At 43.6% G+C, this 26,740-nt stretch overlaps 1 protein-coding gene across 1 annotated transcript in view; it reads right to left on the bottom strand.

The window, feature by feature from the left end:
- LOC104959286 (homeobox protein Meis1) overlaps window positions 1-26,740 on the bottom strand; it is a 39,778-nt gene that overhangs the window by 9,650 nt on the left and 3,388 nt on the right. The window contains exons 2-3 of the mRNA XM_010787151.1: window positions 13,550-13,626; window positions 509-567 (exon numbers count right to left, since the gene is read on the bottom strand). Of these exons, the coding sequence (XP_010785453.1) occupies window positions 509-567; window positions 13,550-13,626 (136 nt within the window). The remainder of the gene's footprint in view (window positions 1-508; window positions 568-13,549; window positions 13,627-26,740) is intronic.

The raw sequence follows: 26,740 nt of genomic DNA, 5'->3' as shown, positions 1-26,740 counted from the left end.
GGGGGGGGGGGGGACAAAAACAGGTCTGGAGCCAAAAAGCCAAACAACGGTCACCCAAGAAAAGAAACGGGTGTCGTTCTCTTTATGCTTTGGTTTGAGCCAGGGAGGAAGGGGTGAGTGTTTTTATTTTTTTTACTTTGCCTGGTTGGCGAAAGGGGGGAGGAAGGGGTTAAGAGCACATCTACTGAGAACACAGCTAGTGTTGTTTACAGGCTGAGAAAATAAATCCACTCGTCGTTAACTCATTTTCAGCCAAATTATTATATTGTATAATGAACAAATTCTCACCTCAAATGGCACTTCAACGTGGATTAATGGTTGCTGTTAATGTTTTGGTTCTTAATTTTAGTGGTCAGTCACGACAGAGGAGGGGAAAGCCCCTCCAGGTTTTGGACATTCCAGGATGGGGTATCAGGCCTGTATTTACCAGCTGAGGGGCCTCCGGGTGCATGGATTGAGGACGGCTTTAGCCTGCGCGACTTGAATACAGTAACTAGAGGAGACTTGCCTGCACGGTTTGACTGGTCAATCATGGGCTGCACTATTCTCCTCCGGGCGTTAATGAACCTGAAGAAGATGAAGAGAGAGAGAGGGGAAGAAAAGAGAGGGGACAAAGAAAGAGAAACACTGTCAGTGGATTTCCCAAAACAAGATCAGACAAAAATTGCTGACTAAGACCTGGGAAATCTTGGCACACAGCTTGAAAACAAAAACAGTGCCAAAGCAGTCTCCTTCTTTAAGTAAACCATAACAGTTATATAGGGAAATTATTTTCCACTAAGCAACCCTGAGCCGGTAAAGCCCCAACAGAGTCACATCTTAGCAGCGTTACCAAGGCTTGCAAAAAGTCCACGACTTGTATAAACTTGCACAGCCTCAGCTCATATGCAGAAACATGGGCTTGAACACTGGGGTCTTTGTGGGGCGAGGCTTAACCGGGATTTTCTCCGAGCCTGTTTGAAACATGTCGATCCATCTCTCTTTGTCGGGACGTTCCACCTCACAACGAGCTGAGATTGCTGACTGTTTAACGCACTCGGCTTGGAGCGTGGCAGTGTGGGAAGTGTTGCTGACAGAAACATGTCACGTTGCCACTGGTGAGAGGCATTGTTTTGGGTGATACTCTGTTAAGACAGGTGACCATGTGTTACTCTGTGACAGCAGGAGATTTTTTTTAGTGACTGTGTGTGTGTGTTTTCACAGGAGCTGGATTTGGTACATACAGGCTTAGAAAAACCTCGTTTACCCCGTGACCTCCAATAAAAGCACAGGGTCAGAACATTTATTGAGCACACACACACACATGCACACACTGTTACTCGTATTTAAAACTGCTACTGCACACACACACACACTCTTAATCTCTCTCCCTCTTCTACGTCCATTCACACACATTCACGCCCTCGCACACACTCACACAGGCCGTGCTCTGGCCTTGCTCAGCCTAACCCCTTTTGAAATGACCTGTTGACCTGTAATGACCCCCAAGGAGAGAGGGCTCTTGGGGCTTCTGACTTGATTTATGTGTTCCTGCTGTTGCCCAACCGGACACTTCCATTTCATCTCTAAAAGGGGGAGCATTAGCCGAACTTTGAGGAAACAATAGCCGTGCAACGCTGGAAAAAAGGAGCATTTAAGAGTTCTAAAGAAAGGAGAGGGACGGATACAAAGGGACACAAGCTGGTGCGTCTGTTTGACCCCTAAACAAGTGAATGGCTTTATAACTCTTAATATTCCTTCTCTAACAGCTTTATGGTGTGCTCGATAACGGACTGATAGATTTCTGTCCGTTATCTATCCTGTGTCAACTTCTCCAGACGGAGCTGGGGGGTAACGAGGAGACAGAGGGTGGCAGAGACAGATAGCAGTAGAAAGGCACAATGATTTGAAGCTTAATTGTGTCCCTGCATTGTTTTTCTTATATCTCATAATCCGCTTTAGCGAAATTGTTACATTTTCGACAGGAGCTTTCTGTGAGGTGAAATGTTCTGTGAAAGAGAAGGAAAAGAAGCGACGGGGATCTGAAGCCTTTGAAACCTCGGTGTTTTGGCGATTTTGTTGTCTTTTCGTTACAATATGTAGAACTGGAATTTGGGGGAGAGAGACAGAAAGAGCTCGGGAGGAATGCACTGACATGGCAGAGCACCATCAAATGAGGGAACGTCTGGAGTTTTATCACCAACACCCCCTCCCTCCCTTCCTCCCTCGCTACCCTGTTTTGCTGGGGGAGATATGGGAGGAGGAGAGAGGGCAAGGAGGGTTGAGGAGGCCTGAGCATTCCTTTAACTCTCCTCTACAGGCCTTTTATAGAAGGACGAGGTCATATTAAGGCCAGCACTGGCTAACTGTTGACCTGTCCTTCTCCTTCCTCTTGTCTTTCCTTCCTATTTCTCTCCAGCTAAAACCTCGTCCTTCTACCTCCCTCAAAAGTACACCGGTGCGATAAGGTAGGTTGTTCTGCCAATAGGTGTGCACTTGTTAGGAAGTCTGGCATTTGTTCCTGCTACAATAGGGCTCAGAGAGGAATGTAATTGACTTGTTACTTGATCTGACCTCCCAGAAATATGGCACCAGTGCTTATTTACTCTAAGGATTAACCAGGCTATGTATCAATGAAGTCATAATCCTACTATTACGGCTACTGCTGCCACTAGGCCTACAAGTGCAGCTCTGAAAAGAACAGCTCTGCCTCCCTCTCCGTCCCCCTCTGTATCTGTTTCCTTCTCCTGCTCTCCTTATCATTCCTTCCCTGTATGGTGGAAACTGGCGGCACACCACCCAGCAACGAACCCACACTCTAACCCACCAAACCCCCTCCTCTCCGCAAAAACTCTCGCCGGTTTCCTGTCCCTGTCGTCCCCATATCTGAGGCCAGATGCACCATGGGGGCTGGAACAAAGGATAAAATGCCTCTCATAATAGCAGCCAGGGGAACGGAGCGATGGAGAGCGGGAGAATGGGAGGGAAGGAGGAGTGAGAGAGTGGGAAGGCAAGGGGCTCTGTTCTGCAAACCAGACACTCTCGCTGTGACCGTTAATAAGCTGACCGAGAGAGAGGGAGAGGTAGGGGTGAGGAAGAGAGAAGGGGGGGAATTAGAAAGAGAGGAAATAAGACTCAGAGAGAGATAGAAAGAGAGGAAAAGGGGAGAGAAAAGCGGAGCTGCTCCATTAGGGGGAGTGAGGCTTCACCTTTGCATGACCCCTGGGTGCTATAGGGCCAGTGTTTATGGCCTGTTCGTTCCCCTGCCTCCCATCACAACACAATGAGCTGCACTATTCAGCTCCGCTCACTGCAACAATAGCTGGGCTATTTTGGCGTGACACACCACTGGTGGTACGCCTAAAGTTGGGCGAAAAACACCAAAAGACAAGCAGGAGGAAGGAAATTGACTTAGAATAAAAATGGTAGAGTTCAGGGAATGAAACACTACCAAGGGGATACGTTTGATTCCCACAAAGGGCACATGTGGTTGACATAAGCATGCACCCAGAGTGGATCGAGAAACATGCATGCCACATGTAACGCCAGAAGTAAGGCTCTTAAAAGTCACATTAAGGAAACTGGGTTGATTTTATTCTTTGTTGTTCTGCCTTCTATCTATTTCTCCTTCTGAGATTGCTGATGTCTGGTTAATCCTCCCGCCCCTCTCCCTCCTTCTCTGGAAAGAGTGGAACTGATTGCGACGGCGTCTGCCAAGCCCTTGCTAATGTCCTATTCTCATTACACCCGGGGACACACACACACGTCCCCGACACACCGAGCCGAGGCAGCCGCACACAGGTGTACACGAAGCACACGTGAAATGCCCAATTAAAAGCAAGAAATTGTCTTTTTCATCAGCTGCCTTTGTTGCGTGACCAATTAGGGGATAATTTAATAACGAGCAGTGGAAAGATGCAGATTGGATATACAAAAGGTTACTCTGCGAGCTCGTTGATTTAAATTCATGTGGAGTTCTCAATTTCTGTAGCACACACACACTCACACACATCTCTTGAGCGTTCCACCAATATCATATTAGTAATATGAGACACACACACATGAACACACACATAGACATACGTATATAAATACACGTCCTCTGCACTCACTGGCAATATTACATTAGTAATCTGAGAAAATGTGCACCCGCACATGCACAGGCCAGCACACACATACACGCATCAGGACCTGGTGCTGGATTTCAGTGGAGGCTGGCAGAGGTTTACATGCATATTCAAATCTGAGAGCCGCTTAAAATAACTGTGTAACCACACACTCCTCCTAGCTGCCAATCAATGTGATTTAAAAGCACTAGAAAGAAACGGGTAGAGTCATGTAGCTTATCATCAGGTTGTCACTGCGCGGCAGTATCGATTGTCTGCTGCTCAACCACAATTAACGCCTAGCAATATATCCTTCCTACTAACTGGTGAACAGACACACACACACGTACGTACGTACGTACGTACGTACACACACACACACACACACACGCACGTACGTACACACACACGCGTGTACACACACACACACACACACACACGCGTGTACACACACACACGCGCGCGCGCGCGTACTGCTCTGTCGTATCTGAATTCATTATTTGAACTGAATAGTTTTTTGCAGAACACTTTTTGACCCACTTTGTTTCTTAAAAAGTGATTTGTACACAAATTAGTCTTACACACAAATGCAGTTGCCAGTCATAAATCAAGGATAGGCTTTCGTACAGCCTGNCGATTGTCTGCTGCTCAACCACAATTAACGCCTAGCAATATATCCTTCCTACTAACTGGTGAACAGACACACACACACACACACGCGTGTACACACACACACACACACACACACACACACACACACACACACACACACACACACACACACACACACACACACACACACACACACACACACACACACACACAAGATGACCAGTGTCACACAGAGTCAGTATTGCTGACAGGGCTTGCGGTGGGGACTGCTGCAAACACAGAGTGGTTGACCTAAATCCCCCCATACTGCCCGTGTCATATCCTGTCTCTGCGCGTGTCACTTCCCCCCGCTGGCTCACAGCAGCCATCGCTATGGGGATCCCTCTGATTGCCCAGAAACTAGTGAAGGCAGTTTCAGGCTTTTGACATCCACAGTTAGCAAACACCAAAGCAGTGGAATCGAGGAAAAGAGGGCAACAGTCGGACAAAAAACGACTGGACAATGAAACTTGCTCACATTTGAAAATTAGCTTGTTAAAATCAACAAAAACAGCATATCTATAGATATTCTAGATCAGTTTAATAATATCTGTAAAGTACAAAGTGAAAATTGCATAAGAGTCTCAGTTTTACAATAGTCATTAAGACTTTTATTGTGGTGAATATCTGCTAGATTTCAGAACAATCCCTAATTTAGTTATTTGATATCAATGGTTGCTGGCACTTTCCATGACTGTGTTATTGCATGCAGGAATTGCGTCATCATTTTATGGTTTGTCAACAAGATATTTCCGTATAACCATCATTTATCTAAATTACATGAAGTCAATGTCAGTGTTGTGCCAGGAAATTCTAGAAAGAAGGAGTGATATTTTTCCTAGATGTTTCATATTGGCACAGACTGTTTCTCCGTGTCCGGGCTCATTCCCTTCACAACACTTTTGATCAGCATTGAAAAAAACGTCAGTGTGAGAACAAGAACCGACGAGTGCGACAGCGACCATGTGTGCTGCAACACAGATCCTGGCATTCACGTCCTGCCGCCTTTCATGTTTTGGACCCCTCCTCTACTACTACTACAAAAGAAGGTTGAAAAGCAAGGGAGAGGAGTGGGGAGGAAAGAGGAGGGAACAAAAAAGGCAGAGAGAGAGAGAGAAGGAGGTGAATGAAGAGAAATGCAGGTTTGGCCTCGGGCGGCGTGTTGTGATGTAAGAGAAACAGAGAGTGAGAGGAAGAAAGGGGGAGGAGGAGGGGGAGGGATGTGTCTTTGCACATGGACACCTATATATGTATATGCACACGCTACACACATCTCTGTTGACAAAATAAAATAAACACAGAGTTGTGTCTACACAGGCTAAAGGTTCCTGTGAAAGGCTATTAGTAGCAACAGACTTCAGGAGAAAATGTAGTTTTTTGAAATGATTTTTAAATTTGTGTTGAAATATGAAAGCGAGGTCATATTGAAACGTGTGTATTCGTGTGTGTGTGTGTTCATGTGTGTTCGTGTGTGTGTGTGTGTGTGTGTGTGTGTGTGTGTGTGTGTGTGTGTGTGTGTGTGTGTGTGTGTGTGTGTGTGTGTGTGTGTGTGTGTGTGTGTGTGTGTGGTATTTGCTGTAATGTCGGGGAGTTTCAGGCGAAGCAACATGACAGGGCTGCAGTGTATGAAACAGGCTTTAGGGCATGGACTGAAACTGGGCCTGCTAATTCCAAAACACATAAGAACACACACACCACACACACACACACACACACACACACACACACACACACACACACACACACACACACACACACACACACACACACACACACACACACACACACACACACACACACACACACACACACACACACGCGCGTACTTCTCTGTCGTATCTGAATTCATTATTTGAACTGAATAGTTTTTTGCAGAACACTTTTTGACCCACTTTGTTTCTTAAAAAGTGATTTGTACACAAATTAGTCTTACACACAAATGCAGTTGCCAGTCATAAATCAAGGATAGGCTTTCGTACAGCCTGTTGAATCTGCCACACACACATTGCGTTCTCTTTTCCCATCGTTATGTCACACTTTGCATCCCTGCGGAACTTTATTATCAGGTCTCCATCTTCTTAACTAATTACTTCTTTTATTGCAGCTCCACGTTCTCGTATGCACAGCAGGGGGTGGAAGCGTATGCCTCTGCATGTACCTGCACACTGCATAGATATGTTAATGAGTGTACTGCATGTGGGTGTGTGAGGGAATTACAGTTATGAGTTTCTCCCCTTGTTCTCCTCATTTGACGAGTTCAATCATAAATCACCTCCTTCGTTTTACCCACACATCTCCCTCCCTCTCTTTCTCTCTCTCCTCCCCAGTGTCGATCTCAGGTCAGATGCCAGGATTAGATGGCTCAGATTAGTTTGAATAAACTAAACTATATTTGTATTTGGATCACAAAACATCAGTAGTTTTTCCATTTGCTTTTATTTCATTGCATTTATGAAGTTTGCAGGATTTGTATTTGGACCTATACTGCTTAAACAATTAACACAGAAGTCAAAACAAAAAGAGAGTGATTTTACTAAATTTGGTGTTAGTCTTTTCACAAGCAAATCATTAAATATATGTTTTATTAATATTTAGAAATATTCGCTATTATGGAGGTAAAAAGGCAAGATATGAATTATTGATTTCTAGTGATTTCAACTCATTCAAACTATGTCCGTGAGACGAATTTTCAATGCAATACCTAATATTTTGAAGAGAATGTGCTTTCCTCATTTACTCGTGCAACGCACAACACGTACAAACACCTACATGTATACACAGACTTAAAAACATACTCATCACACTTATCCAGCTATGCACTCACCGAGAAGCATCGTTCTTACTGTTTTCCTGAAAGCATCCTAGGCAAATCAAACAGCTACAAAAAGCTGCATGTTGCAGGTTGGTAACACTCCAACATCCTGACATACTCTTTCCCATGATCCTCTCTGCTTCTTAGCCTATGTTTATGAAAAATGCCAGTGTGAGTTATAGCTTTGTGGGGAAGGTGTGGTACCTTTGATATCACCTTGGGGTTAACGGTGGCATTGTGTCAGACATAAAAACACATGCATGTTCACACCTGCACTGACACTTAGAAACATTATGAAACACACTCTTATTTGACAAGTACGGTTGAGGCGAGGTCATGTGGGAGTCACATGACTTAGTGCAAGTGCGGCAGCTAGGCTGTTATTAGACAGGCAGCCTGTGTTTTAAGGCAGCATACATATGGGTCTTTATAGGCAGGCAAATATGTCCTTGAACCATCTCCAAATGTAAGCATAGCTGTACACAGACACACTGATCAGAGCCTGCCGGTCTGCTGATCCAGCTCCTAATAACATGAGGTGGATTAGCTGGATCCCGTGCCACATGTTGAGGGGAACATAGGAAAACAGTGTGAAATTTAAAAGGAGCTTTAGACCCAGAGCAGCCACGGGGTCACTTAATCCCCATTACTGCTCACACATAAAATACAAGTATGTGAACACACACACACACACACACACAAAAATCCCTGTTGCTCCACTACCCAAGAGTCCAGTGTCCATAACGAGAGCCATGAATCTACCTCTAAAGCTGGTTTTACAGAGTGGACAGACAGGCCGGGCAACCATTCCCACAAACACACACACACACACACACACACAAATTAAGGAAGAGCTCAGTGTGTATATGTGTGTGTATGGAGTGAGTGTGTGTGTCCATGACAACTAGGTGCCTCTGAGAGATGTAGAGGAGACATTTCGGTNCCAGTGTCCATAACGAGAGCCATGAATCTACCTCTAAAGCTGGTTTTACAGAGTGGACAGACAGGCCGGGCAACCAGACACACAAACACACACACACACAAACACACACACACACACACACACACACACACACCTCAGAAGTCGTTTTGAGAACAAGTTCCAGCATCTCTCTGTTTGTCTCCTGCTCAGATTATTTCAAGGATCTTTTGTTAGTCTTGTTACAACATTGGATCTAATTAATCTAGTTGTGGCCATTCTTTTTATTAGTTATGACAACATTGGGCTCAGCAGTGAATTTCTAAGGAATATCTATTGGCAACATCTCAGAGCTTTGTCAGATGCGATCAGAGGCTGTGAACTAGTTCAGCTAGATTTTTAAAAGCACTACTCATTAGTTGTATTGTTGTGGTAGAAGCAGTCAGACATATTACTAAATTGAAAGTACTACCAAATTATGAGTTAATCTCTATATCCTGTATTAGTAATCTGAACGTGCAACTAGTACTCTCTGGAATACATTAAGCGGTGTAACATTAACCTTTGAGATGTAGTGGTAGTAGCATAACATTGAAATACTCAAAGTGGTTAATACATTAGTTACCTTCCACCTTTGTCATTAAGTGGTAAAACCAGAAGTGAGTAGACACGGACAAGGAATATTTACAACAGACCACTTATGGAAGGATTTCCACATTCTCCTCTACTGTCTCTTCAAAACCTGAACTGAGAGTTCATTTAAAACTCATCTGACTTTGTTTCCTGTTCCGCCTGAATCCTGTGTAGCTTCGTCACAACAGTACATTGCTGTAATAACTTCACAAAACAATGGTCAGAGCCCAGATGAATTATCCTTTGATTGATTATGCACATGTTTAACAAACTGTACAGTACTGTTGGCTTCTTCTCTGTCCATGCTGTCATGTTTTCTCCTCTCACCCTGCCTCACTTCTCCACCTCCCACTCATCTCCCCCTTCCCTCAGCTCGTCCTTTCAGAAACTCGATAAGCGGCATATATGTACGTGCCACGCCGCTCCTTCCTAAATAGCTTCAACGTCCGTCCACTCTGCCCTCTTAAATACTACCTCACCTTTTTCTCTCTCTTCTCGCTCTCTCCCTGTCTATGCTTTTAAGACGTTCGTAAAAGGAGGTCTTATTGACAAAACAATCGCTCGGCGAGGCTTAAACACTGCCTTTAAAGGGGCATTATTAAATTGCAGGCAGGAAGGGGAGGGGCGGCCAACAAGCGAAACCTGATGACCTTGCCATCGATTTTTACATCACCGGAGTGTTAGGAGAACTTAGCAGAGAGATACTGACTGTAGACGGAGAAAAGGGAAAGTAGAGAGAAGGACGTTTTATTTGTTCCGCTTGAAGCTTTTAGCTGCTGCCCTTGCAGAGTCGTTTACAATGTGTGAGTAGGTAAAGGGTCGTATTGTTTAAAGACACTTAGAATAAACTAATCATTCGGAGGCTCTCTTCTGTCTGTGGCTCTCCCAAATGCATTTTGGAATACACATTTGGAGTAAAATCATGGATTTTCTTCATTCATTGTTTAGTTTTTTCCAGGATAATGAATATGAATCTAACACGCATGTTTGTTTTGTAACTGTATGTTTAGTAAAATAAGCCTATTGAGTTTTACCTGTGAATTTGTGTCTGTTTGTCATGTGGTGGCTTATCTGATAGTACGTGTGTGTAGAAACAATACACTCTTATCTTCGTGTGTACATACCTGTCCACACGTACTGTGAGTGACTTGGCATTTCTGTGTGTGTATATACTGTACAGGCATCTGTGTAGGGACTTGTCAAAGTATTTCCATATGGGTGTGTACATTGTGTGTGTGTACGTTCTGTATGTTTGATTCTGCTGTGTGAGTGTGCACACGTATTACCTCACACACACACTTTTCCCATTCAAATTGAGGTTCCCTTGTGCAGCGTATTTCTGCCAATAATTCATGAGTGATCTGCGCCCCCTTGCTGGCCTTTAGCATTTTTATTTAATCTGTTGAGCCCTACCGCGTACTCACTCATCAATAATACACACCGACATGTGTGTTAACACATCTATGGTGTGTGTGAGTGTGCGCGCAAGGAGAGACAGTATGTGGGTGTAGGAGTGTGTGAGCTTAAATGTGAAGGAAAATACACTGCACACACGAAAGTAAAGAGATTATGTGTGTGTGTGTGTGTGTGTGTGTGTGTGTGTGTGTGTGTGTGTGTGTGTGTGTGTGTGTGTGTGTGTGTGTGTGTGTGTCAGACAGAGAGAGGAACATGTGACAGGACTGAGCTGTGTGTTTTGTGTGTCAGTCAGACATGTTTTTGATTGTGTTGGGACAACACACAGGAAGGACCCACAGTTCATCCGCGGCCATTCGACATGAATCCATCCCCGATGGCCAGCATATGACCGTGAAACGCGCTGCCTCTAAGTGTTTTATGCTTTCTGAAGTCCTTGATGTCACAGTTATAGACCTGATTTGATGCAAGGGAACGCATGAGAAAATGTGTGTGTATCACTTTTAGAATTTAGACATGCACACATTTGTGTGTGTGAGCGAGTGTGTGTTCATCAACAGCAGAATCACAGCGAGGGAAATTGACTTCACTAAATCAGTGGGTCAGGAGGTAACATCACCGGGGGTTGCTATGGAGACACCCAATGACGGGGCTTCCCAACCGACATCACGCCTGTGAAATGGCAGTTCCCCTAATGTAACCTCTCCCTATCTCTCTCTCTCTCTGATTGTCTCACCATCTATCTTTCTTCCTGCCACCTTTTTCCCTCTCTTATTATCTTCATCCCTGCTCCTATTCTTCATCATTCTCTTTTTCTCTCCATGTCTTTGTCTTTATCTCTCTGTCACCCCATCTTTATTGTTTTCCTACTCAATCACCCTTCCACGCTTCACTGTACCGCTCGCCTGCTCGAACAACCGTGCATGGAAATTTGCCTCTGGACAAGCACGCACACTCACACACACACTCACACACACACACACCACTTACACACACACACACTTGTATACAACAAAATGTGAGGGGGCAGCGGGATCCCAGCATGCAGGGTTTAACAGCTAATACCCCTTAGATTAACCACCCCCGGTTCCCCTCTCTTACACACACACACATCTTCCACAAACCGAGATTAACCTCCCACGATTTAAACAGTGTGTGTTGGTCATGCATAAGTACACACACCTTCAGGGTGCGTTGCTATCCCCCTACCAATAAACACAACAAACAGAATGAGAGCACACAGTCAGCCTAAAGTGACCAAGCTACTGTTCATGTGACTGACTGACTGACTCTCTCACACACACAAACACACACACACACTGACGCACACACACACTGACGCACAAACAGCTTTATCTCAGCTGTAGGAATTGATCCCCTGTGGATTCCAGAGGGGTCACGTGATTTGATAACCTCTACAGGATTCCCTATGGTCAGGATGCCTTTTTTCTTCCAGTGTGTGTGTGTGTGTGTGTGTGTGTGTGTGTGTATGTGTGTATGTGTATGATTTTTGGCCCGGTATAAAATGAATTCTCCATAGACTGATACACCATACCCTAATCTGATGTCTGTCTGTCTCTGAGGTCTCAGATTGAACAATGGCTGGGAATACTGTTAACATCATTAGACTGCTGGTAATGGGGATTTATCATGTCTCATCTCTTTCTCTCCGTCTCTCCTTATCTCTCTCTCCTTTCTCTTCATCTATTTTTCACTCCGTCTGGCTCTTTAACTCTCCTTCTCCTTCTGCTGCGCTTTGCCTTTCTGCAGTCTCCACTTTCATGCCTGCACCTAGCAACTAACTGATACTTTCAAGGATTATTTTAAGGGCCGTTCAGATCAAACATCCTCTGCCTGGACCCCGCCTCAGTTACCCAGAATGCAGCCCCTTTAATTAGACACGGCTAATAACACTAAGCATGTGCTGATAGCCATCTCTCTGATAAGACTAGCTGCACAAGGACGTAGGCCCCCTTTCTACCTTTTACAGTGGAACTACCTAAGGTTAAAACGGCTAGTTAGCAACGTTATTTTATGGCTCCGGCCAGCCATGCTCGTGCCCAATTAACAGGCTGGTTGGCACTTACAGAGCGTTCATTTGCAAAAAGCAAGATAGAAATCAGGCTGTGATCTTCCCAGCCAGGCTCCCTGCTAACAAGGACAACTTAAAATGCTAAATGCATAATAAAAAGTACTACATTATAATGTATAAAAAGAATATATGGTCAGTGGACAACCAATGAAATTATTTTTAACAGATTCATGAGCAGCGGATAATGAGCAGCTGCTGCTATAATGTGATGCCAAAAGTTACTTCACATTTGGGTCATTTTTGTGCAATAATTTAAGTTTACAGCAGCAATTTTATCCGTCTTTTGAAATGTCATTTGGAGAACAAATATGACATTGTTAACGGCTAACTACCTCTGAAGTTTTGTGGCTCTGTTTCCCCTTTTTTTGGAGAGGACAGCAGAAGAGGGACAGGATAAAGAAGAGTAAGCAGACGAAGTCAGACGTAGTACACACCAAATTCACTTTAAACTAGCTTCAAGGACAATTCATAAACTAGGTACATGTGAATGAGATGTTCACCAACTGATTTAAACTAATGTCATTCACAGTAAAAGCTGCTACAAAAAGCCATACACACCAAAATAAAACCATATAATTAGTCTCCGAGCTACCACTTTTTCAGTAATCATTCTTGTATGAAAAACATCCAATAAAATCATCAACTTGAATGTCGGATGATTTTATTAGATGTTTTCAGATGGTAGTTTGACTTAATTAACATGGATGCTCATGTTTGGGCAGAGTTTGGGCTGTTGGTGTGGATCACTGCAGGCCATATCTCTTTAGACGGATTGATCTAGGTGAGGACGATTCTGTAAGTGGTGTGTGTGTTTCTGTGTGTGTGTGTGTAGGAGGGAAATAGGGGCGGAGTGCAGGCATTAATTCCGATCATTAAGAACTTGGATAGCCTCGGGGCGCAAAACCCCTTAAAATCGACTGCATGAAAACCCTGAAATGACTTACCAGTTGTTCACTTGTAGGATGGTGAGGCCTGTGTCTTGCGCCAGCTGTTTCTTCTGTTCTTCTGACGGGTAGGGATGCTGCAGGAGACATTCAAAAAAACATCTATGAGAAAAAGGCTGACACAAATTGTTTAATGAAGCTCCTTGCTGTTGAAGAAAAGGGTTTGATGTTCCTTTTAGTACATAAATACTTGTTGTAGGGCTCAGGTTATACATACATACACACACACACACACACAAAATCATACAGCGTAATGAGAGGTAAAAAAATGAGATGTGTGTTCATGTTCATTGATGCGTAGGTGTCAGTATGTGTGTGTCTGTATGGATGTATACGGTAAGTATGTGTGAGTGTGTGCATATTAACGCCCCCCCCCCTACCCGATCATTAATGGAATATGAAATATTGTAATTAATGGCAGCCAAAAAGGCAAGCCAATTAGAAAGTTAAGTGAAGTGGAGAACCAGCTCTGGTAATTAGGCAGCCTCTTACACAAATATATTCGCGTCGACGGCCCCCCTTTCACCCTGCTGCATATGTAATCAGTGAGCGGGGAATATGTAACGTTAACCCGATGGAGTACAGACAAGAGAATATTAAACCTCTTTTCTTTATTGCTGCTGTTTGCCTTTATCCTTATTGCAGTTGGTACAATAACTCTGTTGAGCTAACCACTTTGGTGTAATCATTTTTGCAGTTTAAATACTGATTGTATGAAACCATAAGTGCAGAAAAGCTCCAGGTTTCATCCTTTTTGAACAGTTATCTCCACCCTAGCTTGTCATTTAATTTAATTTTGCAGATATTAAATGTCAAAATATCTGCCATGCAGTGAGAGGGTGGAGCAATGTTATATATCTGTAATGTTAATTGATTTTCACACAGAGATGATTAAACCTCCATTTTTATATGGTCTTAACTTAACTCTTTTGATATCCAACCACATAAGAGGAGGCCATTTTCTACTGATACAAGATGACTTAACCTCACTCTGAGATTATTCTATGTATCTGACACATGGATGCATAATAGACAGAGTTCATGTGGGGGAAAACAACCGAGACTAACCTCATACCCGGTGTTCGTTAAAATAGCTAAAGTCGAGCCACCTGTTTAAATATATTGAATGAATAAATTGGATAAATGTGAACTTGGGAAGTGTGTTGATTTACATTAGAGTGGGGGGGTATCACAGTTGCACGGAGCCTTGTTCGTGGAGGACAATGTGCTGTTCATGACTGAGACAAGACGTGGACTGTGCTGAACACCATGGCCGGCCATAAAAGAGGAGAGGAGGGAGGAGGAGGAGGGGAGAGAATACATGGTTGAATGGATAGCTTTAACTGGAAATATTTATATAAAAAAATGCAATGTATACATTTATGAAAGAAAAAATAGATAACAAAATAACCAAAGTGGATTAAAAAAGCTCCTTAGTGTTTTGCCAAGAAGGGTTTATATTGCATTTTACTGATTGATTTTTGTGCAATTATAACAACAATGTGGAATCTACTGTAATTTCCCCATGTTTCTATATCAATCCAAACAACAAAAGGCAACACATATATTTAAGGTAAAATGTCCTTCCTTGATAACAGACACCACTTAAGGATGCTAGCATCGTAGCAATAGCACACACATTATCGAGTACAGATCTTAAAAATCAACAATAAAAACACCCGGTCTACATGAGTGGTTTATCTAATCAGAGCAAAACATTTTGTTCTGTAATTTAAAAGTATTTATTAGATTGATGATAGCAGACCACCCCTGACAGGACCCTTATCTAGTTTCTTTCTTATGGTGTCCAACAACAGATGTGGATACTGTACAATAAATATAGTGTCTCTCACAAGAAAACACACTTAATAGTCAATCAGACGTGCAAAACCAGTGCGGCGCCAGCCTATTCATTTTTTCATTACAGTTTTTTCAGCGCATAATGAACAGGATTGTGTTTAATGCTGGGACGACCCAGCCGAGACAGAGCAGAGGGAGATTTTTCCCAGCCTCCCCTTGTCCATGTGATTGGTTGTGGGGAATGGGAACACAAGGAGGCTAATTTCATGCGCTAAGTTATAATTGCATTGTCGCCTCTGGCCAAATTTGTGTCCACTTCTCGTCTACAACCAGTTGAGTGTGTCTTTATGTCTATGTCTGTGTGTCTGTGTGTGTGTGTGTGTGTGTGTGTGTGTGTGTGTCGTCTACAACCAGTTGAGTGTGTCTTTATGTCTATGTCTGTGTGTCTGTGTGTGTGTGTGTGTGTGTGTGTGTGTGTGTGTGTGTGTGTGTGTGTGTGTGTGTGTGTGTGTGTGTGTGTGTGTGTGTACGTGCATGTGAACAGTCCTTTCATTCATGCTCTGTGTGTGGATGTGTGTGTGTGCACAAGTATCTTTCAAACTGTAGAATGATCAGCTAATATAAATATTAAAATATCTGTTAAGGTGTGGCGCCACTCGCCTTCCACGTGAAGTGATAAAGCATTATTCTTCAGGGCTTGTGTCATCTGATGTTTTTGACTCTTTGAGCACTTATAGACACCACAAACACTCCTACTGCGGACCTATCGAAGCTAATCATGTGAATAAAGTGTCTTTAAAATCTTTCCTGATTGAACAAGAAGAGATCAATGTGTCCATTCTACGTGACGCAGACGAGTGGAAGCAGGAGTGTCTTCCTCGTGATATCTGGGGTCTGCGGCCTTGCCAGGGGACACAGTTAGAGCACAAATACACCCTGTTTCAGCGCTTCCTCCCTCTAGCGTCCCATCACACACACTCAGACCGACAGATATTCACAACTAGTCACACACAGTCAGACACGCACGCAATCTCAGACATCAGCGCTTGGAGAATGATGTGTTTGCGTGCTCTGTTCGACAGTTGTGGACCATAACCAATTTCTTTATTAAAGTACGGAAATAAGTAAGCTTATGATGTTGTTGTATGATTCATAGTTGCAGGAAATCTAACCGACAGCTTATATAATTCATCAAATTTGTTCCGAGCGCATCAGCTGCATTAAGAAATGCTTGCTAAACATGAATGCAAGTATATACTTTACTTAGAATGCCACTTTTCCTTAGGTATACAAGTGAACTGAGGACTTTTACTTGTAATGAGTGTTTTTAAATCGTGGTACTGCTATTTTTATCTGAGTAAGGATCTTAAAACCTATTCCAGCCAGCACTGCTCTCTGCCCCTAATAGAAACGTATACATGTGTTTTTTACAAACAAAATAACACACACTTAATGGAGGAGTTACCAGGAAGACATGGTCTGAAAGCCAGTTCATCAAATCTGTTTTTGTCCTCCTCTTTTTTTTTCTAAACCACCAAATTAGCTCCTATCTGTCAAAACACTGTGATTTAGTTTCTCGCTCTGCAACAAATCGGCCAGTTTTAATATTGTCTGTGAGTGATTCTGGTGCCTTAACGGCCCTTGGCAGTGATTCAGCGGGTTGGGAGAGAGAGAGAGAGAGAGAGAGGAAGACCTTAAGCGAGTAAAGCAATAACATGTTCTTTAAAAGAGCAGATGGAAAGTTTCTGCGCATCCTTCCCTCCCTTCCTTCTTCCTCCGCCTATCTTAATGATATGTCTTCTCCAAATATACAACTCCTTTCATGAGAGTTTCCACCCTGCTCGCCGCTCTCTGCTGGGCTCTGGGTGCCAGGAGGGGTGTGTGTTTTCCCTTCTCTCAGTGTGTCTTATCAAACCTTCTTGTGTGTGTGTGTGCATGTCTGTTTTGGTGTGTGTCCATTTGAGTCCAAGACCTGGTTTTTACTCTTCATTAGACTGTGTGTTAATGTTTGTGTGTGTTTGTTCTCATTTGAGCCGCTGAGCTTGCATGGCCTAAGTTCAGCTGTGCCTGGTCATACATCAGTGTGTGTGTGTGTGTGTGTGTGTGTGTGTGTGTGTGTGTGTGTGTGTGTGTGTGTGTGTGTGTGTGTGTGTGTGTGTGTGTGTGTGTGTGTGTGTGTGTGTGGGGGGGGGGATGAGTAACAGAGCATCAGTAACATCCCCTCCCTGTCTGACCGTCTTCCTCTCTGACCCCCTCAGAAAAAGAACAAGGGAGGGATAGATAGATGGAGAGGAGGAAAGAGAGGAAAGAGAAAGAAGGAGGCAGGGGAGGAGGCATGGAAATGGATATCTGGAGCCCCAGGGGTTTAAAAAAAGAGATAAATATCCTCCGAGACCCCTCTTTACTCCCACCGTCCTGCTAACAGGAGAAACTATTCTGGACAGGGCGTATAAGTCAACCATTACAGTTAACAGTGCTGCAAAAATAGAATAAAGTTAATATATTTGATGAATGACTTGTGATAAAGCTTCTTATAATAAGGTTACATTATACATACTTGAGGTAATATTTGAATTGAATCTTATCTGTTGTCCACTTCTACTTCTATGAGGGATTTTTTTTGTTACCCAAGAAATATTTAAATATATTAATCTTAAAATTATAAAGATTTAAATTATACCGGGCATCTAAATATTACATGTCCTTGGTAATGTGTGTGATTCCATCTTTATAAACCTATTCCCTTCTTTAGCCATTAATGTTATGGTGTTATCGCTGCATATATTTCTATTTAAAGCCGCGCTTTCCGAGCCTCCGTGCATCCCATTAAAAAGGCTTGACACGCCACATTAGCGCTTTAAAACTGCAACCATGAAACAGGGTGGAGGGGAGAATAAGAGAGGGAAATCATATGTTGTCATAATCATGTGACGTGCCTCAAAAAAGAGGCCATGACACTGCACAATCTGTGGATAGCAGACACGGGTCAATGGTATTTCAAGTGAGCTTATTTTACCACCAAATGGTTTGGCTTAACCATGAGGCACACAAATGCCCGAAAATGCAATGAAGCACAGTAAACAACTGGTTAACACATTTACTGTAATTTACTTTTATGTAATCAGCACAATACTTTATTAGCAAAAGAAGCGCAACCCGTCCTGACACATACACTCAAACAACCCAAAACACCAACAACTAGCATTGTTATTGTGTCATTTAGGGTTTTTCTTAGCCAGGTCTGTTCCCTTAACTGTTCCCAGGTCAAATCTCTGTGGAAACGGAGCTGCCCATCAGGAATGCCTGATGGCTAATCCGGGGGCCTTTTTGGCTAAAAGGGCATCATACCAAAAAGTCTTACACACACACACACACACACACACACACACACACACACACACACACACACACACACACACACACACACACACACACACACACACGATTTACTGGAAGTGTAGCCTTGCTGCTGCCAGACATGAGATTACCTTAAATATTTGGGAAGCAAGCACATTGTTATGCTAACAACAAATGCCCAGAACCCTGAGCACAAGCAGACTTTAAAACAAAACGTTCCAAACTGTAAGCCTGTTGTATCTCATACAAAAAGCGTCCAATTTCCAAAACGTCTTGCTCATTGAGTGGAAGTTTCATCCTCTGTCTGCGTGCTCACGCTGCGCTGTGAGAGCTACGCCATTTCAAATTCCTTTCTGTGTAGGTGGCATCGACTGACATCCCTTTGACTTCATTAGGGAGCAGGGACCCAGCAACAAAGCAGGCTGGGGGAGAAAGGGGGGATTAAAGTAAAAAAAGAAAAGGGAGTGAGAGGGAACAAAACAACAACAGAAAAAAACAAAGCACCCCTAACCTAATTTCCTCTGATTCGAGCTGCTCCAATGCAAAACAACAAAACAGAGCAAAAACAGATCTTTTGAGCGACTCAAAATGAACCAACTATCAGATGAGAGTTTTGTCTGCAAAGTCTGCGCAAGTGCTGTAAAGCGAGAAAAAAAAGCGGAAACTGCCTATTTTATGGCTTTGGACTAACTTAAAGCTCAGGCATGAATAATGTATCACCGCTTTTTGGGAAAGGAATCCCGATATATGCACCAGATAGGGCAAAGTAACCCCCTTTCAAACTGTTTTTGTCATCAAATCTCTCCATCTCTTCTAAAGATAAAATATGGAGGGGGAAAAAACAGATGTTCTTGGGCTTTTCATTCATTAATGAGCATTTTTCCTCTCAAAAAACAGCTTTTGTTGATTTAGGGAAATCTCACAGCGCTCTTGCCTATGGGAATGAGATACATCGAGTTAGCTGGTGAGGCAAAGGGTGAAAAGTATGTCATTAAAGCTCCAGTACAAAGTGGATTAGACAATGTACAGCATTGCCAGCTTCTTCCCTGATAATTGATGATTAGCATCATTCATCGCTTTTCTAAAACTCTAAGGCCACATAAGATAACGCTCGGCGGCAGCAACCGCTGGATCGGTTCCTGTTGTAGCTGCAGGGTGTGAACAATGATCCGTGTGCTTTACAGTTGGGTGGGTCTCCAGCCTTAATGTATACTGAAGCTTATAGCATGCATGCACATGACGGAGTCTCAAGTCTTGACAAAGTGCTGTATTGTTTTCTTTAAAGGGCCCATGTCATGTTTTTCCGGTTATTACCCGTCCCCTTGTGTGTTATGAAGGTTTTTATGTAAACGGTCTGCAGAGTCAAAAACCCTCAAAGTACACCGTGTAGCGAGTAAAACTCTAACACAGTCTATGCTGCCCCGAAACGCCTCGTTGGAGATTTCTCATTTTCCATTGTTTACTTCCTGGGTACTGTGACGTGTGAATACCCAGAGGCCACACCCTCTGCCAGCATTTCACGAAACAAAGCTTCACAAACCTTTCAGCGATGCATGCCGGATATGTACAGCGTAGGGCACTGAAGAACGATGATGTTCCTACTTTGTTTGGACCAGCGGGAGATTCGGGTACACAACCTGTAAGTATTCATTGTTGTTTGTGTATTTATGATGTTTAAAACAAAACAGGTATCCTACCAAACTTTATGAAATGGGTAACGTTTTTAGGGCGGCTAAGTTGGGATGGTGGAGAAATGCTCTCCGCAGACCCATTCTCACAGCGTTATAAACCTTTTTCTTACTCAATATCAAGCCACACTTATTGTTTTTACTTCAGCTGTGAGTGTTTGTGTGCTCAGGATGAGTTTGGCTTGTTCTCCTGTATCGCCGACCCGGAAGCCTGTCCGCTCCTCGCAGCAGATCACAGCAACGAGCCTCGCAACTTCCCGACCAATCAGAGCACACTGGGTTCACAGGGAGGGCAGGAGCTCCAACAAGCCGTTTAGGACAGAGAGTGAATAGCCTACACATACTTTACAGAGATGCTGTATGAGAAACCGATGTGAGTTTGGAAAATTGCACAGTATAAATCTATTTTAGTCTACCTCAACAATGGAATTATGATCAGTAGAAATGGCCATGACATGGGACCTTTAACATAGAAGGGTGAGGTCTGGTGATACTGTAGGAAACTATCTAATTCTGCTGTATGTGTCTACTGTGGTTGTTTCTCTAAGAGCGAGGGCGTGCTTCATTAGTCCTCCCCATTCCAGCTCAGGGGACGCTAAATTTATTAAGGGGGCCGGATGTTGCACAACACCTGCTGCTGCGCTTCCCTCAGTGCAATAAAGGGAAGAGGGTGCAACATGCTAGCTAGCGCTAGTGGTAAGCGCTGCTCGTTGGACTGAGGCTGATGAGCTGGGGCTAATTCAGGGGGTGATTATGTAGTTTGCTGGACCACTAAACCTCTTTAAGCCCGTAATTACTGCCTATTTGAGCGAAGGGAGGCACTCCAAAGCAATCGGTACTTGCACCAAGCGGCGCAGTGAACGGCAGCCACAGCTGGAGGTGGGCTGCCTCAGGGCTGCCTGAGATGGAGGGGGTGTGTAAATGAGGAGAAGGGGGGATCCACAAAGCCTCATCCCAGTCAGGTACCAAAGAAAGCTTAGAGAAAACAGCAGGGTAACTCCTCGAAGCAACAGCATGTTAGCTCCAAGCTACAGTGCTTGGAGCTAGCATTGTAGCAGTGATCTTTTAGCCTGAAAACAAACTTCCTCTTGTAACACAAAGCTACAATACACAGAGCTCGTTAAACAGGGCAGAGAAACAAAGTGCTATTACGGGAGAGTTCACAGCAGCAAAACAAAAACTATTATACGAGTAGACTTCCTAACCGCATGAACTCTCCTGAATAAATTGAGCTCAGAAGTAAGCGAGGAGGGGGGTTGGATATGTCATTGTGAGGAGAAACTAAAAGGGCTTTTAGACTCAGAGCCGCTGGGAATCAGACTGTCAGATTGCACCTCGACCAATCCATTTAATTTCACCTGACTTTCAAGGAAATTTGACTTTACGTAACGCCACTGAAATCTGATCTCTCCAAGGAAGCAATTTGGGGACCACATAACATTCTAATAACCCTGACGAAATTATTATGTTATTATCATAATTACCCTTTTGCCCTCAACGTTTTAATTAGAAACTCACCGTTGGCCCCGAGGGGGGTGAAACGAACCTGGGTTGGGGGAATGTTGAAACTAGGTAAGGGTACTTCACAATTGCTCCCTTATGCTATTTAGAGCGGCAAGCATAAGAGGGAAGGAGGACACAGCCAATGCGATTGAACGATGAAGCTTCCTCTCTCTACCTCTGTCTTTCAAAGTACAGCTACACCCCTCCCTCCTTCCCCTCATTCCTGTATCTCCCTATCTTTCTCACCCGTCTCGCCCCCTCTGTTCTATATTTAGTATTTTGCTTAACTGTCTCATGCTGCCTCCTTTTCTCCCCTCTCTTCTCCCACCTCCACTTAACTCCCCTCTTCACCGTTAGCTCTTGTTTTTTCCTTCCTTTTTAATATCCTCGCCAGTGTTTCCCTTCATCTCCCCCCTTCTGCTTTCTCTCTCCCTCCTCGACTTCAACAGTGGAGGGCTTTCTCCATCAGTGCACCACTTTTACAAATCAATGACTTAATCTGTCGTAACAAACAAGTGAGCAGCACCCTCAGCCCTGTTCACTTCCCCCCGCAATCGCTAACACTACAACAGCACGCTTCACAGAGAGTCAAAGGAGAGGAAGGAACAAAGCTGACAAAGTATGAGGTAAAGTAGAGAGTGTGCTGAAAGACAAAGGAATTAGGAAAAATGATGAAAGAAGGAATACAAAAATGCTTGAAATAAGGGAAACGGAGTCATACTAAAATCGGAAAAGTTAGGAAAAAAAGAGTGCGTTGGTGTGGATTTTCCCACCACATATCCTCCCCGAGCCCTCAGCTTTGTCAGACTCCTCTACCATGAGTTATTGCCTTCACCACCTGGTTCACTAGCTATGATTTCACTCACTCCAGCGGACACACATTCTTACAAAAACACACACTACAGACAAACAATTTCAACATAGATACGTGTGCTTGTGTCAAAGACATCGCCTTGCACAACAACACACATCTGACCGTCCCACTGAACAGGGGGCACTTTGGGTCAGCTTGTGTAACAACACCAGCTTCCTTTGGGTATACCCTTAATGCCACCCGACTGTAATGCAATATTAGCCTAACAGTGTTTTATAAAGAAATCTTCAATGATAACATTATAAGACAAGTCGTTGTAAAAGGATGAGTTATGAATATATCACAAGGCATTTCATCTATGAATCATAGCCCTCTCCCAATGCCTTTGAAATAGCGCACCTATATTGCTATGATATCATGGTTCGAGACCATTAAAATGTAAGGCAGCTGTACAGTATATGAAAATTGAGTGAGGGGAAGTCATGGCAAAAAGGGGAGAGGCAGATGGCATGCATAAAAGATAGGAAACCCTTATGGTTTTTCAGAAATAAGTGTTTTGTCTGAGGGGGAGTAAGAGTGTGAGGGAAAGAGAGAGGGTTCACGCATGGGGGAGAATACAAGTGGGAGGAACTGAATTGATAAATTAGTTCAGCCAAGGCGCAAACTGATTACCACGACGGCAAAGCCACAGGATCCATCGAGCACACGCATGGAATGAGACACAAAGACACGCACACACTCATACACAGCACTTACAAAAGAGACATGAAGCTGACACATACAAATAATAGCACAACTACATATGCAAACACACACACACACACACACACACACACACACACACACACACACGCACACACACACTCTCTCTCTCCAAATGTATCTAGGGCAGGCTGCTGCAGTTGCTGTAAGTAAAAGGTATTGAGCTGCTGACTCCAGCCAGAAAAGATCCCACAATCCTCTGGATCGCCAAACACAGCCTAATGGATAATGGCTAACAGCTAGCGCTAATGTGATTTCACACTTAGCAGATTTAATATCACTGGCTGAACAAAATCATGCTATGCAAAGAGGCTTTGCTAAACTCTGTTTCTTGGAAGGTGAACATTTTACTAGCCAAGTTTGTTTACAGTAGAGTTGTTTTGAAAGAACAAAGGGAGAATCTTGGAGGTAATGTATTTGCTTACAGGCTAAAGTGCTAGCATTGCTAATCTCTAAGTGTTGGATAAAGTCATGGCAAGCTAACCACAGACTTATGACAATATCTTTCCCTGACTCTTCCATACGTCAACTTGCCACTCACTCTCCAATAAATACCACAGTGATGGTGGGGAACTCCACACCCCACCCAGGCCCTGACATCACTGCTGTGGGCCTATGCAAAAGTGTGTTTGTGTGTAAGTGTGTGTGTTTGCATCTGAACGGTTTTGTGTGTCTGAGCGAGAGTGAGCTCCTTCTTCGGATTTTGCAAATGACCGTAAACTGATTAGTGGGTACCAAACCAAGACCGATTTCCCACATCCCAGTTATTGGGCCTTTGTCCACTCTGAAGACACACACACATTCATATATATATACACACACACACACACACACACACACACACACACACACACACACACACACACACACACACACACACACACACACACACACACCTTCTGCCTCCTCCACCACTATATACCTGGAGAGGATGTTTCATCAGCTTTTAATACACATATTAGAATAAACATGCATGTTTGTTAAATGTTTCCAAAGTGTGTGAGTGGCAAGTCGGTGTGTCTGTGAGGGTCAGTCCACAAAGAGAAGCCCCCAAAGAGCGCTGTCTGCCTTTGGTCCCTTGGGCCTGTCAAGAGGGATAATTGATGATGTTTTCATTACAAGGTGTGGGGTAATGTGGGGGTAGGGGCACAGTATGAGTGTGTGTGTGTGTGTGTGTGTGTGTGTGTGTGTGTGTGTGTGTGTGTGTGTGTGTGTGTGTGTGTGTGTGATGTGGGGGTAGTCAGGTTGACTCAGCTGCCTCCTCTTTGACACCAACCACTCCTGATACGTACAAGTCTTTGCTTCAAAATGACCTCGTACAAACTTAACGACACACACTTCTAGTGGAACCCATGCACTAAAGAAGTCACACACACACATTTACCCAAACACTAGCCCTTTAAGATAAAACACACACACACACAGAGAGACAGAGCCCAAAGACATTTTCATTCCCGGTGATAAATCTGAAACCGAATAATAAAACGCTGAGAATAAGACTAACTTGTTCTCTTGTTTTCGCTCCGCCGCTCTGTCTCATCACAGTGTCACGCCAGGCCTTTGGCAGATCTGTCCGTCTGTCTGTCGTCCCTTAAAACCTCTTTGAAATACTAATGCGGTGGCGCCTAAGATTCTGCTGCTACTTAGATTAAATTAAGAGCTAATCGGAGACACCAGGCCACATAGGCCACTGTATTACTTTACAGTATCAAGACGGACATCGTGCCTTTGTTGCCGTTGATGAATAAATGAATGAAAACACTCAGTCAGCTGATTTTCTCCTTTAAAGCTAGCTTCCTTTTGTCTTTTCATAGCAATTAATGAGGAAATGGAAATAAGTTGTCATGAGGACATTTCATTTTTCCAGTCGATAACTAAGACAACAAGTCTTACAATAATTGAAGGAAGACCGTAATTATAAACATGTATCATTGTTGTCATCTCTTTTTTCTTCCAAATTAAATTAAAGATTATTATTAAGAACAGGGACAACTTTAAGTGAACACATTTGGTTTCACCAGTAGGATAACATCCTTCTTCCAGACCTGGGTTGCCGTTGCGAGCCAGTGTTGCCGGGTGGGTCAGGGTTGCCGCGGGTGACCAGGGTGCTGACATGTCCAGGCTCCAGCAATAAACAGGCAAAGACTAATGGCATCTGAGGCAATGGCGAACTCTGACCTCCAAAGTTTTTTTTCTCCCCTCACTTCTGCTGTTTAGACGAGGCTCTACATATCTGGTTTGTGTTTCCATAGCTGAGAAGTGATAGGTCTCAACTTTACACCACGCTGCAGTAACAAAGTGTTGCATTTTATATTGAATATCATTTCTTTACTCACAACAGACCAAACACATGAGTGAGTCACTGTATGACTATTATAACAACACTTGAGTTCCATAAAAAAACATTTATGATGCTCATTTCCTTGGAAGTGCAACTAAAATCAGATATAAAATGCACATTTTTCATCACAGACTCCCTACTCCAACCTAAAAGAGGCATTATTCCAATAAATCTTGACTAAAAAGTTGAGTGTCCTTTGCCCTGTTCTTCTATGTTTTGTTACATTCCACCCAAAACCATTAAGACCATTAGGAGGTACAAAAATAATGCCTATAACGATTATTGCACCTATCCATCCATCCACTCATTCATCCATCCATCTTTCACCTCCTGTCGCCCACCCCCCAGCCTGGATTCCTCCACCAAACAAGGCCCACGACATCGAGGCTCCTGCCCTCCTCTGCCAGCGCAGAAATGAATTATATTGCTTTTCACACCTGTTTCTGCTCAAAAGCCTGCTGCACGCTGCTGTGTTTAAAAAAAAAAAAGGAAAAACATTTCCAAGGGGGGTAACTGAGCTCCCCAGCTCGGCTACATCTGCGTACACGAGCGGTTAAATTAAACTCTAATTGTATTAACGGGGGATTATGCCTTCCAGTTGGATTTTTGTTATACTCTCTCTCTGTGCATTTTGCACGTTTTAAGAGGAGAAAGGAGGAGAAAAAAGCTCAGCTCATTGAGGGTTTGCGGGTTGGCTCCTTTTACGAGCTGCGATCACGGCTGCCCCTCGTTACACTGAGTCTGTGTACAAATAGGAGGGGAGGAGAGCCAGAATGAGAGTGTTAGTGATAATGTGTATGAGGGTGTGTGTGTATCAGTCTGCCAGGCTAATATAGCGATGCTAACACTCTGAATGCCAAAACCCCCTGCCCTGCCCTCCACACACACAGACACACACACACACACACACACACACACACGCACAC

The sequence above is a fragment of the Notothenia coriiceps genome, unplaced genomic scaffold (assembly GCF_000735185.1).
Source record: "Notothenia coriiceps isolate Sejong01 unplaced genomic scaffold, NC01 NC01_scaffold00030210, whole genome shotgun sequence".
NCBI classification, from domain to species: Eukaryota; Metazoa; Chordata; class Actinopteri; order Perciformes; family Nototheniidae; genus Notothenia; species Notothenia coriiceps.
Note: the sequence above shows the minus strand (reverse complement) of the source record. Positions and strands in the feature narration are given on the sequence as shown.